The sequence below is a fragment of the Diorhabda carinulata genome, chromosome 3 (assembly GCF_026250575.1).
Source record: "Diorhabda carinulata isolate Delta chromosome 3, icDioCari1.1, whole genome shotgun sequence".
NCBI classification, from domain to species: Eukaryota; Metazoa; Arthropoda; class Insecta; order Coleoptera; family Chrysomelidae; genus Diorhabda; species Diorhabda carinulata.
In genome coordinates this window covers 28,252,427-28,270,895 of record NC_079462.1, presented here as the reverse complement: position 1 = coordinate 28,270,895, position 18,469 = coordinate 28,252,427, and the positions used below count along the sequence as shown (strand labels likewise).

Below are 18,469 nucleotides of genomic sequence, written 5' to 3'. Positions count from 1 at the left end.
TCACTTGAAACTTCAATTCAAACTCATAGTTTATAGAAAAACTGTATAATAATAGTTTTTGGATGATTTAAGTAGCTTGAAGACGCTCAAGATGATTTCCACTATTATAGCAACTTCATTCACATCAACAACTAATGATAATATTGAACAAATCCGATACGATCTGGCCGTGGGTTGAATATCGTGCAATTGCTGAAACTGTAGGATTCGATAAAGGAGGCTAACGTTATCAAAAAAAAGCACCAGCTCATTCCGCTCTTCATTTCAAGTTCATAGTGCCAGCGTTCGACCATCAGGCTTTTACCCTGAATCTTGAAAAGAGAAAGAACACTTACTTACCTAGAACATTTACACGTTTAGTATATGATATGCATGCACTCAATGTAGAACAAATCGATTCCATATTTATATTTGTAGATACAAAATTTCTCAACAATTTATAAATCATAGAATCAGCTCTTCTAACAAATACTAATCGAATCTATGAAAATTCAAGAAAGACAATTTAAAAATTTCTATCCGAACTTATTGTTTTCTTAGCTCATCTTTCGACTGGGAAATATTAACAGACTCAGATTCATAAATACTTTGGACAATAAATATTTATATTTGTTCCAGATATTATTATGATAAGAACATAATGACCAAAGTCCATGGTAAGCGGTATGCGTACAAATTTGATTTTCAAGGCTTAGCTGCTGCTACTCAACCAGCCACTAGTGATCCCAGCAGTTATAAATACCAAAGTGAACTATTTATGAGTTCATATCATCACAGCGCGAAGTTGGGCAGTTTCATGAGTCCGCACGCTACGATACCCAGTTCAGCAGGTTAGTACAATTTTTTTCCATGACAAATGAACTAAAAATTTGTTGTAATGTAGTGTTTCTCGGTGAGTCTCTTATGTAGGTAACTTGAATATAAATGCGGCATGTGTCTTTAGGCTATGTTGATGGTAAAACTTCTAGCACCTAATCAATATATCCGAACTCGATTCCTATTCCTGGTCGTCAGAATTATTTTTCCATTAATGATTTTCATTACAAATAAGGTCTTACTTTTCTTTGTTCTCTATTTGTACACTAAAAATGGTGCTAACGAAATTTTGGTTTCCGAAACTAGTGATAGCGATTTGAAATCGTTTAATCAAAGTATCGATTTCTCAATCTAAATTAATCGATTTTTCAAATCGATATGTTGTACTGAATCGATTCAGTGAATCGATATTTCACCCTTGAAAATCGGCATTCGATTTTTTAATGCTTCTTAATGTTACGAATACATTTAAAAAATAAATGTCTTTTTGTAAACCTGATATGTTATTGAAAATAATTGTTATTATCAAATTACTTGAACTAAAAAATCTCTGATTTTACTGATAAGAGATACCAAAGACAGTTTATTATGGTATCTTTTCTGTTTTTAGTAAATTTTAGTAAATAAAAACATGAAAAAATTCGATTTTTTAGAAAACGAGATTTAAGACCTTGATTTTTTTATAAACCGATTCATTAGGTTATGATTGGAATCAATTTAAAAATCGAAATACCTACCAGAAACACAGGATAAGTTTAAAAATGTCTTATGAAGCATGTCACGCTTTTATAATGCTGACTTTTCACTTGTAAACAATTATTTCTCATTTTTTAGTCTGATTACTTATTGCTAAAAGAGTATTTTATGTTTTTTCAATTTTCATAAACTATAATTTCTTATTATTTATATTATATATTATTTTCACCATAACTTACTCTAAAAGAGTGTTTCTCTGTGTTTTTAAACTGTATTTTATTGTTTGCTTTTCAGTTCAATCTGTCTTCAATATGTATAGATATGTTGATAGTTACATCTCGATTTTCTAAATCTGGAACTGCGTGTCTACGTAGATGACTAGGTCTATAGTTTTTTCTCGTCTGCAAGAATTGCAAAAAGATATTCATGAATCCTGGTGATTCTAATAAGAATAATTGTACATTTTAATATCATTATTAAATTGCCGCCAGTCTTTGACAAGTATGCAAAATTTAAATCAAATCTTAACTCTCAAAGTCAGCAAAATCGAGTACAAACATATAGGTAAAAGTAATAAAACCTGTTAAGAATATATATAAAAAAAATTACAAATCAAAACAGTGTCGTAACGTTTGCCGTTTCCCAATTGATCTTACAAATTATGGTTTTAATTTATCTTACAACCTCTATATATATATCCGACGTCATAGAACAAAATGTAATTAACTTTTATATTGTTTTAACAGTATTCCGAAACATTACTGTTAATTACATAAACAAAGAAACCAAGCGTTTTTTTGGAAACAAAACCATATATGTACATAATTTGAGTTAATAAAATCTGTCCCAAGAAAGCTAGTGGTCGCACATAACAGTCGCCGAAACTACAAAATATCCATTATTATCGCCAAAAAGACACAATGAAATCCGCATTTGGCGGCAGTCAGCTCAGACATCAGGGTAGTTTGTTAACAATATCCTTATTTGGGAGGGCCCGATTAAATGACGGGTAATATCCACTCTCTCCGTAGGGAGAAACAATGCACAATCAAGGCATTACGTCATTAAGGGGACGCAAGTGTTATTATCCAGTTGGGGTTAGTGTTAACTACGGACCTAGAAATTTCATTCCGAAAAAACCTCGGCAAACTCATAATTATTCATTATTCGCCCTTTTATTAGTAATTTCCTTTTAATTTACTGAAATAAAAAGCGAATCGTAGAGGGAATTGTTTTTACAGAATAGCTCCACAATAAAAATAGTCCAGACAAAAATAAAAATGTTTTATCAGAAATAATAGTCCAATTTAGTTGTAATACACATTTTCTCGGGATTTTTTTGGCTGACGCTTATTCTTTTTTTTTTTCTTTGCCTGGTATATTGTTACTTATAGATGTTAAAAGTAAAATTAATATGAGTTTATCTGTAACACGAAAAAGTGTTATCCAATGCATAATATATGGGAATATTTTTCTCAAAAAATTCACTCACTTTTCACTGATTCAACATCTTGCAACTATTTTCGACAATTAGATAAATCTAGAAACAGCGCATGCTTGATTTTGGGTCATAAATTTCCTGGAACAAATAAACAAAGAAAATTTACAGAAATACATTTTGTTTGTTTTTTGGATGATACCATTTTTTAGAATCTCCATAGAGTCAGGCCATCTCTTTCTCAGTATTCTTTCTCTTACTCTTTTCACTAATCAATTCAACCTCTGACCAATATTCCTAGTTTTCTTAGAACTTCCTACGCGCTGTTCTTACTTATTATGTCATGTTCCTGAAGTCTACGAACATGCATGAATACAGTTACAGTGCTTTGTATTACTTTAAGGAAGAAAACATTTCTCACTGCTCAATTATACTGAATATACTGTTTACACCACCACTACATCAACACTCACAATTACACTGTCTGACGCGTTTCGATAACCAAGTTTATCCTATTTACCTTCAGTCTCTGAAGACGATAACTTGGTTATCGAAACGCGCGTCAGACAGTGTAATTGTTAGCGTTTATTCAAGTGGTGGTGTAAACAGTATATTCAGTATGTATATCGCTAACGGTTCCAACTTAACTGCTCAATTAGTTCTAAAACTTGATGTTTCCCTAGCTTTATCCTTGCATTTATTTTTTCTCTTATTCATTATTTTCGTTATTACTTTGTAAGAAGTATCCAATGCTGTAATTTTATTTTTCTACGTTCATGTAATAAACACAACTTTATTGAACTATAATTAATGGAAAAATTGGATCTTTATTGCACTCTTCTGTCATTATAGTACAGTCGTTTGGTGTTCAAGACAAATATAAACATTCAAATGAGCGTAATATTTAGTCCTTTTTTTGTGAGATTGTAACGTTTCAAAGAATTGCGGATTTTATTTTATTATCAATCTTATTTATTATGTACTGAATAACGAAATTACTGGAAAATGCATGTTTTTCTAAAATGCCATATGATTACAATTTATGAACACAAACGTAAATGCCTCAAACATACGCGATCACGACTACTATGATTTGGATGATGCAGCTCTGCAGTTCTAGAAATGTCAATCAAAAATTAATTTTTTTTCATGAACGTAGAAAAACTATTTTATACAACTTGTACAAAAAGTGTTTAATGCACTCGACGTGTTATCAAACTCTGCCACGTCCCAATAAACACTTACATTTTGCACTTGTTGCATAAATAACAATTAAATTTGCGCAAGGTAATTTTCGCACTTTTTTTCAGATCGTACATATTAGTGCTTTCTCTTGTATGATTCGAATGAGTTAATTTATCTTTTCCTGTAACTGTTGTCCTCCTTAGTCTTATTTTATACTTTTTGCCATGAGTTTATTTTTTCTGTCTTCTTGTTGTTCTTCTGGTCCGCTATTATGGTTTTTACATCGTCTTCGTTTGAGGTTTATTTTTCATTGCCACATTCTTCCATATATAATTGCAAAATCTCTGTATCTCCTGTTCCATTCCATCTTTTCATTACTCCACTTGCTTGCCGCATCATTGACCTTTGTTTCATTTTACCTGTTTATTGTTTGATATCCTCTTCGCTTTTTTGTTTCCTAATATTATGATCTTATTTCTTTCTGAAAATTTCCATCAACCTAATCTAACCTAACCTAACCTAACCTAACCTAACCTAACCTAATATTCATTTTCCAGTTTTTCCATCTCTGTTTCTTTGCCCCTCGATAAAGTACCTCCTCTCATACATCAGCTTATTATTTCTTAGTTTTCACGTTTTATTCGCTGATCAAGCACATTCTTTGGGAATATCTAGGAATTTTCTCATCAACCAGGATTGTTCTCTTAATCGTGATTGTGAGTTTGGTCATTATAGAACTGAAAACATATTTTGGGATAGATGTTAAAGTAAAAGCACATACGACTTACGACTATCACTATCACTCAGTTTAATTTTGAATATCGAAAATGCGGGCAGAGTGGATATCACTGGATTTTGTTAGATATCAATGTTGAGTCTGCATAATATGAGAGAATGCTACGAACCAAAGTCACATCATTTCAAAGGTTACAATAACAGAACATGTATTAAGTTAAACAAATGTTCCTAACAAATTGATCTCGCACAGATAAGTTATTTAATGGCCTGCCCGAATACATGGTCCTACCTTCAGCTGATTTCTTTTTGAGGGATTTTCTTAAAACTCCAGTCTACGTGAATAAATCATGAACTTTACTCCATGTAAACGAAAAAGTTTGTTTTGAAATGGATAACGTACACGACGATAAAAAAGTTCTCGAGAATCTAAGGGCGTTTCAGGAATACCAGCGGTGAAATGGCGGTTACTTGGACAAGATTTTTGTTAGAAAATTATTTCGAATGTGATGTTCCTCATTTTAAATGAAAATTTGTTTGAATAAAAATTATATATCAGGATTGAAAAACTCTAAAAATTAATTTGCTTGTCCAAATTTGTATATTCGAATGTTTTAACTATGCATTTTCCTTGTAGGAATGTAACAAAAAATTAGCATGGCAGTCAAAGAAAATCCTAATATGTACCTGTAATTGTGAATACTTTTTGAAATTTTGCTTATATCATTTTCACGAACATGTTGTTTCCATTTTGAATTTTCTTCATTTTTTAATCATGGTCTTGATGACTACGGCAAGGAGTCCGAATATCATTGCTTCCCAAAATGATTAAAAAGTATAATCGTAATAGGATATGGATATGGATTAAAATCTATAAAATCTAACTATATTAATTTGTAATTCTCATCTTAACCACTTCTTACTATTTCTTATAGGTTAACTTTATGCGGTTCTTCTTACACTATAATTTAACGTACGAACTGCATTGAAACTATTTTTTTTATGTAAGAAATAAGCACAAGAGTCGAGTAATTGGAGTAGTGCGTTCCATGTGGAGATACCTGTGGGTATTGATCTTGAACTACTGTAGGTTGTACTGTTCGGGAAAGACGTGCCTTGGTAGCTGATTCAAAGACTTGAACTTCTTCATAGAAATGAGGCCCAATAAATTGAAGTTCTGGACGTCTACAGGCGAACTTACTATTAACACTACTAGTATTCACTCTATTTTATTCGGTATTTCTGTCTTTAAATAATATTCTACATATGTACCTTGTAGATTAAATTACATTATTCAGTTCTACAAATTTATTTGATCTTCGATATGGATAGGAGTGGCCTAGCGAAATATTAAACGTTGCAAATTCAATGAGAACGGCATAATTTTTAATAACACATCCACAATGCACACACGTATTTGAGTTTTGCTCGAGTCTATAGTGCAAATGTCGTGTACGTCTAGCATCAGCATTAAAATTCATTTGCGATATTCGTCTTTACATTAGAAGCTCCCATCGATATCTTTGTTTTCATCCATCGACCCATCATTTATTGTAGATGAACAGTAACACATCACGGCACACTGGATTTATGAGTGCTTTAATGCAATTCATTTGCGTTGTCATCGCGAATAGGCAATTTGCTAAAATTTATGGGGTGTTCCATTTAATGCGTCGCTACGCCGATAGAATGGAAACTTTGTCTTTTCACTTCTCGCACTTTACCATGAGAGTCAGCGCGACGTTGTGATGCTAAAGAAAACTGCACAGGAACGGACTATTTTATCACTAGAATTTGATTTGATTCACCCTTGTTACCTACAAAAATGGAAACATGTTTTTACATCCACGCAATTTAACAAATAAATGTTTTTAAACATTACGAAATTCGAAAAGATCCATGTTTCTAGAAAATTTAAGATATTCATAGGTTTGTTCCAACCTGCTAGTCGGTACCGGACTTGGAACGGTTATCGGAAGCGTTTATAGATATTTTCTGCGCAATCTCCAGCTATGCCCGGTTTTTATAAGAGTACTTGCTATCAGCCAAATATCGAATAGAGCGTTCCAGAAACGGTTCTCAATCAATACCTAAGTCATTTAGAACATAAAACAGAATCTCACGTATAATGGTAACTGCTCGGTGTGAGCATGTAATTTCTATTGCGCAGAATCGTAACCGTACCGAGGACGGTTTTTTGATGGGTTGGAAACGAACCTCATGAAAGTAATCTCATCTATTACGTTCAATACATTGTTACTCCTGGAAACAGGAAAATTAAAAACCTACATGAACCAATAGTCTTTTTTGCTTCGGAATTTAATTATATTGCTATATTGTGATTTTCAAAAATTATCTCACAAACCTATGGATCAATGATCAATTCACTTTATTCGCGGATGACACCAGTGAAACCTGGATTGGTCGCGATATACAAGCTCTACATTCGACCATGTGCAATCTAAAAACTATTAAGTCCTGGTCTGACGCAAAAAGTCTGTTTAAACACTGAGAAAACATTTATCCTATAAATGAGCTTTAAAACCTCTAGAACTCAAATTCGATCAAATTTCTTGGTCTACATATTGACGGTGCCTTTCAATGGTCTGTACATATAGAAAACTTGACAAAAAAATTAACTTCTGTTTGATTTTCCATTAAATCTGTATCTGAACGGCTCGATTCTCGTACAGCTTTAACAACTTATTTTAAAGAACACAAAATTCTATCTCTCCCCGCTCTCTTCATTTTAGAATTTGTTTTTTTGGTTCGCAAACACTTCTACAACTCAACCCATGCAAACCTACCGTACTAGAAGAAAGAAGCTGAACATTTACTTCACTGTATCTACTTCTGATCTGATGAAAAATTCCATTATCTTCAGTGCGAAAAAATTATTCATCAGTTACCTTCTGAAATAAAAATGGCAAAAACTTTTGAAAAGTTACGAGTTTTGACAAAGGCTTTTTTGCTTGAAAGATTTTATTATTCTGCGGCTGAATTCTGCAAATCATTGTAGACTATAGAGACTGGCATAGTTCAATGTTTGATGTAAGATATTATGTGATATAAAATTATGTAGATTTGTCCATAAAATTTTAAAAATTTTCTCTATCTCTCTATACTCATCATTGATAATCATAAAGTGTTTAAGATTCCTAAATTCAGTAAATTAAAGCATAATGTAGAAGCCATAATTAGCAGACATAATAAGAGGACAACCAAAAATCGAAAATGATGAATTTGGAAATCTGGCATGTGCTTCAAGACCTCATCAAAGCATTTAATGGTGTGAGACTACGTGACATAGCAGATACCAAAAACTGCAATAGATGTCATAATGCATCTAATCAAAAATTAGTCAAATTCGGAGACAAGAAAACCAAGAACGTGAATCCGACGAGGAGACTAGTTAGACACCAACTCTTCAATCTAATAGTAGGTCAAATAATGAACTATGTCAACACCAAAAGAGAATATTCATAAATAGATGTGATATAAATTTTTGTTATGCCAATGGCATTCTGGCTTTGGTCATTTCCTTCAAAAGCTCAATTTCGCAACATGCAGATATCAATCACAAAAATCATCTCATAAGAACCAATGAGATAAAAACTTGCTTTGGTGGAAAAAGCTATAGAAACATGTGCTAGACAAATATTGACATACACTATGGAAAAAAGAGCTGAAAACAGGAGATGAAATTGCTCTGAAGCATCCTAGAATACAGTTCAAGGAACAGAAAATGTGGATTAAGTCATGGAGCTTAACATATTAAGAATACTGCATGTAGGAAATTTATCATCAGTTAAACCGAGTTGGAATTTTGAAAATTTTCGACGTTTGGAGCCATTATCAAGGGAAGGGTTGGAGATAGGGTGGTTATTAGTTAGGTTGTGCTTGTTCAACGATATGTCTCTTTTCATAACTTTACGTAAATAACTATGAATTTCAATTTGGTGAAGTTACTTTTTTGGCCTTGTGATGTTATGCGCTTGTATAATTTCCCGACTCGAAGTAATAATTTAATCACTTTTCAATTATTTAAAAAGAATACATTTTTTGATTTTTCACAGCTGTTTATTATTTTTAAATTAGTTACATCAATTTAGTTTTATCAAATATTATGAATTAGTTATTTTCTTCTTTTTTTCAATCAGTTTCCACTATTTTTTTATGCGGATCCGTTTCTGTGCGAGGCAAATTTTGAATATCAATTAGGAAATGCCCCTGAATCACAGTCACGAGCCATATTTACAAAAGCCTAAATGGTATGCTAAGTTGTTGCAGATGACAAAGTGTGACGAGACGTTACACTTTCGTATTTGCTCAGCTCTACACTCCGCGTGTTATTCTATTGGAATTACCCTTCTTGTGAATATTTATCTTAAACCTATATATTAATAACATAGCCGAAGTAGTAGTAACAGAAATTGGATATTGCGGTCTTTATTTAAAGAAATATAATTCCATGTTTCGAAAAAACGAAACCAATCTAATAAAATTTAATAAATAAAAGTGACTTGCAAGAGATTAATATTGAGGTGACGATGGAAATTTTAAGATAAGCGACACACCGCCTTCTTAAATAATGTCGTACTTGTAAGTGGGAATCGTTTTAAAATTCATTATGTCACTGTTATAAACTAACAAATAAATCTGCTTCCTCCTCAGTGTCATCAACTGCTTCATAACTTTCTTCTTCTTAAAGACAACCATATAACTTCTAATTAATCAAATTATTTACAGTAGTATCGAACCAATTATAACTGATCATAACTTTTAAAATATATTGACGAACTATTTCTACAGGTATTCAAAATTATTGTCATTATTTCTATCATTTACATAAATTTTTGTTTCAGCTTCCATATTTCCATCCCCGGGTTCATATTGGAGTAATCCAAGTGCAAATTTATACTCGAACATAGCAGCTAGCACGCATTCGATAAGCCATCATGCAGGACCACATCTAGGAGCGCCTCCTCTAGGCTCATATCCGCATTACGCATGACCTGCTTCGAGCTCTTCGTCAGGATCAGACTGGACAAAGAAACTGACTATGTAGGATGGAAAAATGCCTGATATACGTTACTTTGACAACATTTAGAATCAAATCGAATTTACGAAATTTAAGCATATATGAATCAAGTTTTTTTTTAACTACATTGAGGTTTTTCGTTTCAAGCAATAAGTTGTATTAGATGTTTAGATTCATCGTTCATTCAAATAAACTCCAAAGGAATGAGATACTTTCAATGTGAGATGGATTCATTGGAGTTAAATGGACTTTTAGCAAAGCTCGTTTTGATATTTTTTTTTGTTGTTGACATGTTGATTTGAAATTTTGGGGGTCAATAAACAATTCTTATAATTTATATCTTATTCGATCCATTGGCATTGGAATAATCTATTGATCAGAACGTCTATATTGAGATATAGACCAGGGTAGAAGCCTTAAAAAAAATAAAAAGTGGAAAAACAATAGAATGGTGAAACCTATTGAGAAATGAGAAGAATATGAAAAAAATAGAAGGAAAAATAATTAACAGGCGATCTGGGGTCGGGAAGGAAAAGGGGGTGAGTTTTTAAGAATAAAAAACGGTTTATATAAAACAATATTACCAAGGTCATGGTAAACTTACCCAGAAATGGCAAAAAATAAAACGAAAAAACTCGCATCCGATTTTTTTTAATCATTATGCACAATTTTTAGATATTTATTAAATTTTTAGACTATTGTTTATCTAGGTAACATGGAATCTAACATTTTTCGTGTAATTAGAGTAGAAAAATTCAAAAAATAACTAAAAATTGTACGTAAAAACTAAAAAAAATTCGGATGTGGGTTTTTTTCGTCTTACCTTTTGCTTTTTCTGAGAAAATTCACCATCAGGAAGTAGACATTTCAACGAACAAAAATCTCACCGACTTTTTAAAGAGACAAGAGAATTTTCGATTGAAAATTAAGATGTTTTTTCGATATTAAGTTTAAAAATAAATATTTCGTATCATATGAATTACACTATATATGGAACATAAAAAGGTAACTTTTCACAAAATTTCGTGAAGAAGATAAAAATAAAAATTTCGGTTTTTTGAATTTTTCACATAAATTTTGAGGTTAAGTATAAAAAGTTTTGATACAAATATTATAGATCTACTTATTACCTACAATTTTATCTTTTGACTTTTTTCTATAGGACTTGTAGTTTTGACAGAAATCAAGATAAACCGTTTTTTACCATTAAAAACTTACCCCCTTTTCCTTCCCGACCTCAGTTCGCTCATAAATTATTTTTCCTTCTATTTTTATCGTATTCTCCTCCTTTTGCATTGTGTTTCATACTACTATTATTATTTTTGGTTTCAAAAATTATCGACTCTGGTCTAATAACATAAGTACTGGTACCAGTATGTTTGGAGTAGTCATATTTTTAATAGCAAAGTAACTGTATTTATTGATATAGTGATTTTAATTAATTGAGATCTAACCAAAATTAATCAGGAAAAAATATTCGATTGTCTAACATTTCAGTTTTGATCACACGTGTGAGTGAGGTAGAAATGAAAAACTAGTTTGGAAAACTTCAAGAATTATGAGAATATAATTCTATTTCGTATCTATGTCAAATGAAAAATTCTTTTTGTAACTATTCACTTATTTTAGAATTTACAGTTTCTTGAATGTTTCTTAATTTCATTGACAATTTGCAAAGCTCAGTACCACGTGATATTTAGAGAGCATGATATAGAAGGAATTGCTCAGTAACAGTTTTCTATAATAAAAAAGGTATCTCTTCAATTTAGTTACTAAATTCGTGACATAAATCTGAAATTCTCATTTATATAATCTTACGACTTCTTCGATTTGAAGTTGGTCAAATTAAAGAGCAATGATGCTAATGACGATAAACACAAAGAGGACAGTAATAAGCACACGCATTTCAGTAGCCAACCGCGTATTGGAGGGAAAGAAAATTTTTTGATTATTCTTAAATTTTCTAATTTTATTATTGTTCAATTTATTATCTTTTTTCCAGTCTATATCATGTAAATTCTGAATTATTTTTCGAAAGATCCCTTAAATAGATACGAATAAGATACATAAAAAGTTTTCTGGCTATATTCATATTCTTTTCGTAAAAAAATTGTTCCAATTCAATTAGAAAGTTTAGTATGCTCATATAATGAGCCAGCGTATATATGAATTGCATTGAAACGAGCAGTTTCATAAATATAGATTCGATCTTATAAACTCGAAAAACTTGGAAATATAAGGCGAAAATGCAAAATAATAAGTGTACATCAAATAATGATAAGTATAATAAATATAAGCCCATTAGAACTTCTTTCAGTTTATAAAAAAAAAGCTTCATTTAACTTCATGATCCATTATATCAAAGGTGACATTTCAGAAATTTAGAACAAGTAATGTTGATTATAACTCTATGTAACTAATTTGAGCATATTAGAACATAGCTCTAAAAGTATCCGATTCTAGTCATATTTTCATTAAAAGGAATTTAAAATATGTATAGTTTAAAAGTTGTAGTTGTAAAAGCAGTGCAATGTTTTAAATGTAAATAGATTTTAGTAAAAGTGTGTAAAAAGGCAAACAACCGTATAATCGGTAGTCTGTGATAACATTTTAACTACGTATTATAAATTTGCAATATATAGATGTATTTTTGATCGTATTAGTTGATAAGCATTCCGTTAATCCTTTTTCCAAAAGATTTTCTTGAATATTATTTGTTTACTTCGAGGGTTGATAAAAAAGGTTACTAGTCGAATAATAGTGATTTATGCAACAAGTAAGTAAAGTAATACTTTTTTTCACGAATAGGAAAGCAATTCCTACGAGTGAAAAAAATTACTTTACTAACAATAATTTTCTACGTCCGTAGGCTTAAAAAATTCGACAAAACTTTTATCAATTTTTATTGTGTATAAGTAATATTAGAAATACAACTGTGAGCATTATTAATTCGAAGTGAAGAAGAAGTTACATTACTATTGGTACTTGAATTGGCAACGAGTTCAAAGAAACAACATCGTCTACAGTTGTATTAGTACTAGTATTTACAATGTTGTTTCCGTTAAAATTCTCACTGCGGAATCCTTTTTGTTTTTTATTCACAACCCTCCGCAACTGTGTTGGATTTCCACCCACCTTGCTTCTTTGGTTGAATTATATCACCATCGGAATCCACTAATAGAGAGGCCGAAGATCGTCGAAATGTATGCCCAGTGTAGTTTTTTGGATTAAGTAAATTCAAATATGTTGCGATAAGCGAGGGAATTTTTGAAAAGATATTGATACCTACAATTTGTGTATTGCATTTTCCGTTTCTATACGGAAAAAAGAAATTATCTGTTCTGACATTTGTGGATCGTTGGTTTTTATATTTTTATAAATGTTTACCAAGTTTAATCTATTGTCAGATATTTCACCAATAACAGTAAATCGACGTTAGACATGAGTTTTTATATCAGGTACTGTAATAATTAAAACATTTCCGGTATTATTGATATCGTTACACTTCATTTTATATAATTCCTCACTCCGCAGAGCTCCTTCCATTGCGATTATGAAAGATGTTACAATGAATATCTAAGCTTACATTAAAATTTTTTGCTGCTATACCTTATGCTTGAGATTATGATCATCTGGAGCTTGTAACAGAAACTTAAATTCTTCACGGACAAATGTTTTAGATTTTTTGGGTCTATAGCCAACTGATTTTCAAATATGCAATGAGTTTCGACTATTTACTGATGTCTACATTGTTATTTACCATTAGGGTGCCTTTCAGTTTTGAATAAGTCGACCAAAGTGTTAAAGCCTCCCACATTTTGGATTTAGTTTCAAAGTAAGCTAGTAACACTCTTTATTTAAAGCTGTGTATGCCTTTTTTAGTACGCCTCTCCATAAAAGAATTATATTCCTTTAAATACTGTTCCCTGGATTTCTCGGAAAGAAGATTCATAGTCGCTGCAGTTGCCGATTCGACACCATCTTCTTGTGTGCAGCTTAAACTTTCTTCACTGTTACTCTCCATCAATAATAATAATAATATTACACTCCTTTTAATTAGATACAAAACGGATTTTCTTGAACGAATATAAAGAAATAAAAGTGTAACAGTTTATCGGAGAAACGAAGCATTCACAGTCCACTATTTTGATAAAACAATTTTATAATTGCGTTAACGTTTCGGCACTTTTTTTAATGCAAAAGTGTGAAAAAATTAACCGCTACGGTACTTTTTTCGCCCTTTTTAACCGATTCAGAAATTACATTTTTTATGAATGCAAATGAATGAAAAATAAAACGTGAATATTATAACGGACGTAGAAAAAAAATATAATAATGGCATTAAACAAAACATAAAATACAAAAGGGCATATCGACGACTTACTTTCAGAACCTCCTAAGTCAGTTTTGACTAATTTTACAGGAGGGATAAAAAATCGATATGTAGCGCCATACACCCATTACTAAGCTTTGATTAACCAATAAATACAGTTGATTAAGACTTGTTTACAATGATTTCTACTAAAGAATATAATTATAAACTTTATAGTCAGACATACAAGGTTTTTAACCAAAATAACAAGACGTTCTAGAAACAAGTAGGTTTTATTTGTTTTCAATTCTGGCTATATTCTAATCATAATTGAGTAACGAACAAAATTAGAAGAATGAAATAAAAATAATTATAATTGAAAGAATAAATATATAAAATAATATTATCAGACACTTCACACTTTGAACAATTAATCTTCTTTAAACGCTAGAGTCATGACACATTGTATTTTAATGCCGGAAAGTTTTTGAAATATCTATGATTTGAATATTCAACTTAATAGGCCGATTTAAAAGCAGCAATATACCCATAAGGCGAATAAATTTCTCTATTACCGATTCTTCAATTCAATCATTCACTATCTACCTAAAATTCAGCTGCAAGACAAGTATCGTCAGTCTCCAATAGGAAAAAACAAAATTTTTCCACTATATGTAATTATCCAATGTTGCGGCTTCTATCCTTTTTTATAATCCCTTGTATTTGAAATTTGTAAAATATACAAAAATCCAATTGTATTTAATATATTATAATTTTAATAGTGAAAACATATTCGTTCTGTTTTCATTCATTATGCAACAATTTGCAATTTTTTCTGAAAAATCACTTAATAATTAAATAGAAAATCAAGACCTAGCTTCAGGCTATTAAATTGTTCCAAAATAATAAAAAAGTAACAATGGTAGCAAATTATAACTGGCGTTGTATTACACCATTGAGAACTCACATTTGCCTATACGAGGACTGGCTATTAAATAACAAGACTGCGCGCCTAGAGGGCGCCCTAGACGAGTAGGGTAAAAAACGAGTATGTAGATATCTTGTCTATGTACGTCCCAAAACACGTTTCCGTCACTATTCTAGTATTTGTGCATTATCGGTTTGAAACGGACGTGTTTTTTTCTCGTGCCGAAAAACAGGAGTAACGTATCAATCTCAAATTTATCGTTAAAAATTGAAAAAAAAACTCTGACTGAGTGCTATAAATTGTTACAAGAGGCCTATGGAGCAATTGTCTATCTCGTGGATATGCTTTTTAGTAGTGTAAGCGCTTTAGTGAGGATCGAGAGAGCACTGAAGATGACCAGCGCCCAGGTCGCCCTATAACTATTTCAACTAACAAAAATCAACAAAATTGTGCATATAGATCGTCGAATGAGCATCCGGATGATTGCCGAGGCTCTAAACACCGATAAAAAAACGGTTAGAAAAATTTTACACGAGTAATTACACATGACAAAAGTCTTAGCGAAGTTGGTGCTAAAAAATCTAACGCAATAGCTCTTGCGTCGACGGGTCCTTGAAAGGTTAGAAAAAGAACTGCCTAGAAAGGAACCCTGCTTTGAGTCGATGGAAGCGGTAAAGCTAAAAACGGCGAGGGAAGAGGAGTATATTGAAGGGGAGCATTTGAATGTAGAATCATTTTTATAATAAAACCCTCTTCCGTAACCAGTCTAGTTATTTAATAGACAGACCTCGTATTAAAACTCATTATACAGATAAATCACATTGTTTAAATTTCGTCAATCACCAAGATCCAAAACAATTTATAGAAAAATGTTTTTTTTTCAGTACAACAAACTAAAAATTAGCCCTATGTGTACATAATATGTATAATAAATGATAATTGTAGTTATATGTTGTAGGGCTTATTATAAACGCCTAACCAAAAATTAAACTTTAGATGAGATATAAATGTTCACCAAAATATCATAGATATAAAACTAGTCGAAAAAATTTATGTCAAAGAGGCCGTTTTATTACAGAGCCGCACAAAAATTACTGATGTAATTGATATGTATAAATGTTGTGTATTTATTATAAAATATACTCCATTACCAAAAATTATTATCGTATTTATAAAATTTTTCCTATTAGTCCTATAAAGAATCTATTTGGTTTACAAACTTGTGGAACATTGTGGAACATAGTCCCAACATTCTCATAATTTGAGTGTGTTTAGTGTTGCTTAAGTTGAATTGAATTTTGATGTTTCGACAACAAAAGTGCAAAATTCAACTTAATACATTAGAAAGCAATGAAGCTTCATACTCTAGTGTGTTAAATTCAAAATTGGCCGAGTTTTAGTCCAAAACTAAGTTCTTGAAGACTATACAAAATCCGGCGATGTTTATAAGAATAATAATGTTGTGCTTGAAATTATGAAACTCAATCTTCAAATGAATCGTGAATTATTATGACATTCGACCAACGTAAAACAAACCTAAGCAAAAAAAAGGTTCATAAATTCAGTTACCACCATACTTAATTTATAATGAGACGTTAACTATATATTTAGCAAAAACCATATTGTAAAAAGTTTGAAGCGCTATAATCAAAAGCCTATGCGTTATACAAAAAAAAATTTAAGATAAAAAAGATGCCAGAAACTATTATCTTGAACGTACGTGATGCGCTGTTCGTGAGATATATAAGATGGCAGCTGACGCCCCATGACGCCCACTTAGATTGACATTCAGAGAACATATTCCAAAAAAAATCCATTCTCTAGAACTTTGCAAAAAAATTTCCCGGCACTCGACCTAAATCGATCAACTTTGAATCGTACATAAACGTTTTTTACTAAAAGTCATTACAAGAATTCGGAAAACGTCAGAAAAATGAGAATTATTATGATGCGCTCTTACACTACTGTTACTGTACAATTTAATTTTTAACCAGTCAAAGGTCGTGTTGATATGCCATCCACCATACAACGCTTCAATAAGCAGTGAAGGCAGCTCTCGAATTAACGTGGGTGTACATTATAGGTAACAGAATTTGTATCTTTGATTCTTCATTATTTATGGTACTTTAATATTCGTGAAACGGCAGTCGAATTACATGTATTTTATATATATAAGACGTATAAGACGAAGATAAAACATCAAATTCGATACTGAAGCTAACAGTAACTAGTATTAAACTAGTTCTAACGATATAAAACATCTACAGGACTGAGTTGAGGCTTAGAAAATTGTATCGGCATTTGAGCTGATGGGTGTTCAGTGATGTTATTCTATGAATGAGGTGGTGAAGATATTTGACTGTCAGTTGACCTCAAAAAACTACAGGAAGCTAAACTATTTCTATTTACCAGTATTATATATTGTTATGAACTCGTCTCCCGTCTTAAATTCGGCAGAGGCTCGGCGCCTTTGATGTCTGTTTTTATATAAGTTTTTATTATGGCAGGTGGTTTATTTACATTGTTTTTTTCGAACTAATTTTTAGGAAGGTCTATTTATTTGTTTTGATTCTTTTTTTTCTAGAATTTTTGAGCTTTTTTACTTATATATAAGGAGCTTGTGTAGTGCAGTTTAGTTAGTTTATAATAAACCGTCATAGTGAACAGACCGAAATATAGAAAGTAATCGAAAAATTTAAATAAATTATTTAAATTAGTTAAGTGATAGTGATAAGTGAATTATATAAATTAGTTAAGTGTAGTGTAAGGTATTTAAATAAATTAAGAGAATGTAAGAGACACTATTTATTAATTAACCTCGTAGAAATGAATAAGAGAAACATTACAATATATTTGAGCGTAAAATCTTTCAAATGATAAAAAATATATTTTTTCATACAAAGAAATGAATTTAAATGGATTAGATTTCCAAATAATCATACGCGCCCTCCTTGCCTGACCCCGACATCCGCACCTGCTTAGCAATTCATTCGAAGTAGTTTCAAATTAGAAAATGAAAAATCAATTGGTAGCTTACCTCAGTGAACTACTTCTTATATTGGTGCATAAGCCAGGCCAGTTCTGAGTCTCAAGAATTTTATTTCACCTTAGAACATCTGCAATTCTCTCTTTTATGTAAAAATGATTAATGAATGATATGGTCAATTTCAACTCGCCAGACCCTGAATATTTTTTGTACAGCCGCCTTTCGTCCAACAGTGTCAAAGCAAATCATTAAAAAAGTCACAAATCTTTTAGAGAAAGGTCACTGTTGCTTTTGTTCAAGCAAAGTCGTATCATTTCAGAGGTGTCTAAGCA

General features: G+C 31.4%; 1 protein-coding gene across 2 annotated transcripts in view; it reads left to right on the top strand.

Annotated features, from left to right (window-relative positions):
* Nucleotides 1–16,308, top strand: part of LOC130891634 (DNA-binding protein D-ETS-3) — a 123,288-nt gene extending 106,980 nt beyond the window's left edge. For both annotated transcript variants that reach the window (XM_057796479.1, XM_057796480.1), the window contains 2 exons: nucleotides 619–830; nucleotides 9,736–16,308. In XM_057796479.1, coding sequence (XP_057652462.1) covers nucleotides 619–830; nucleotides 9,736–9,884 — 361 coding nt within the window. In that variant the 3' untranslated portion in view covers nucleotides 9,885–16,308. The remainder of the gene's footprint in view (nucleotides 1–618; nucleotides 831–9,735) is intronic.
* The last annotated feature ends 2,161 nt before the right edge of the window (nucleotides 16,309–18,469 follow it).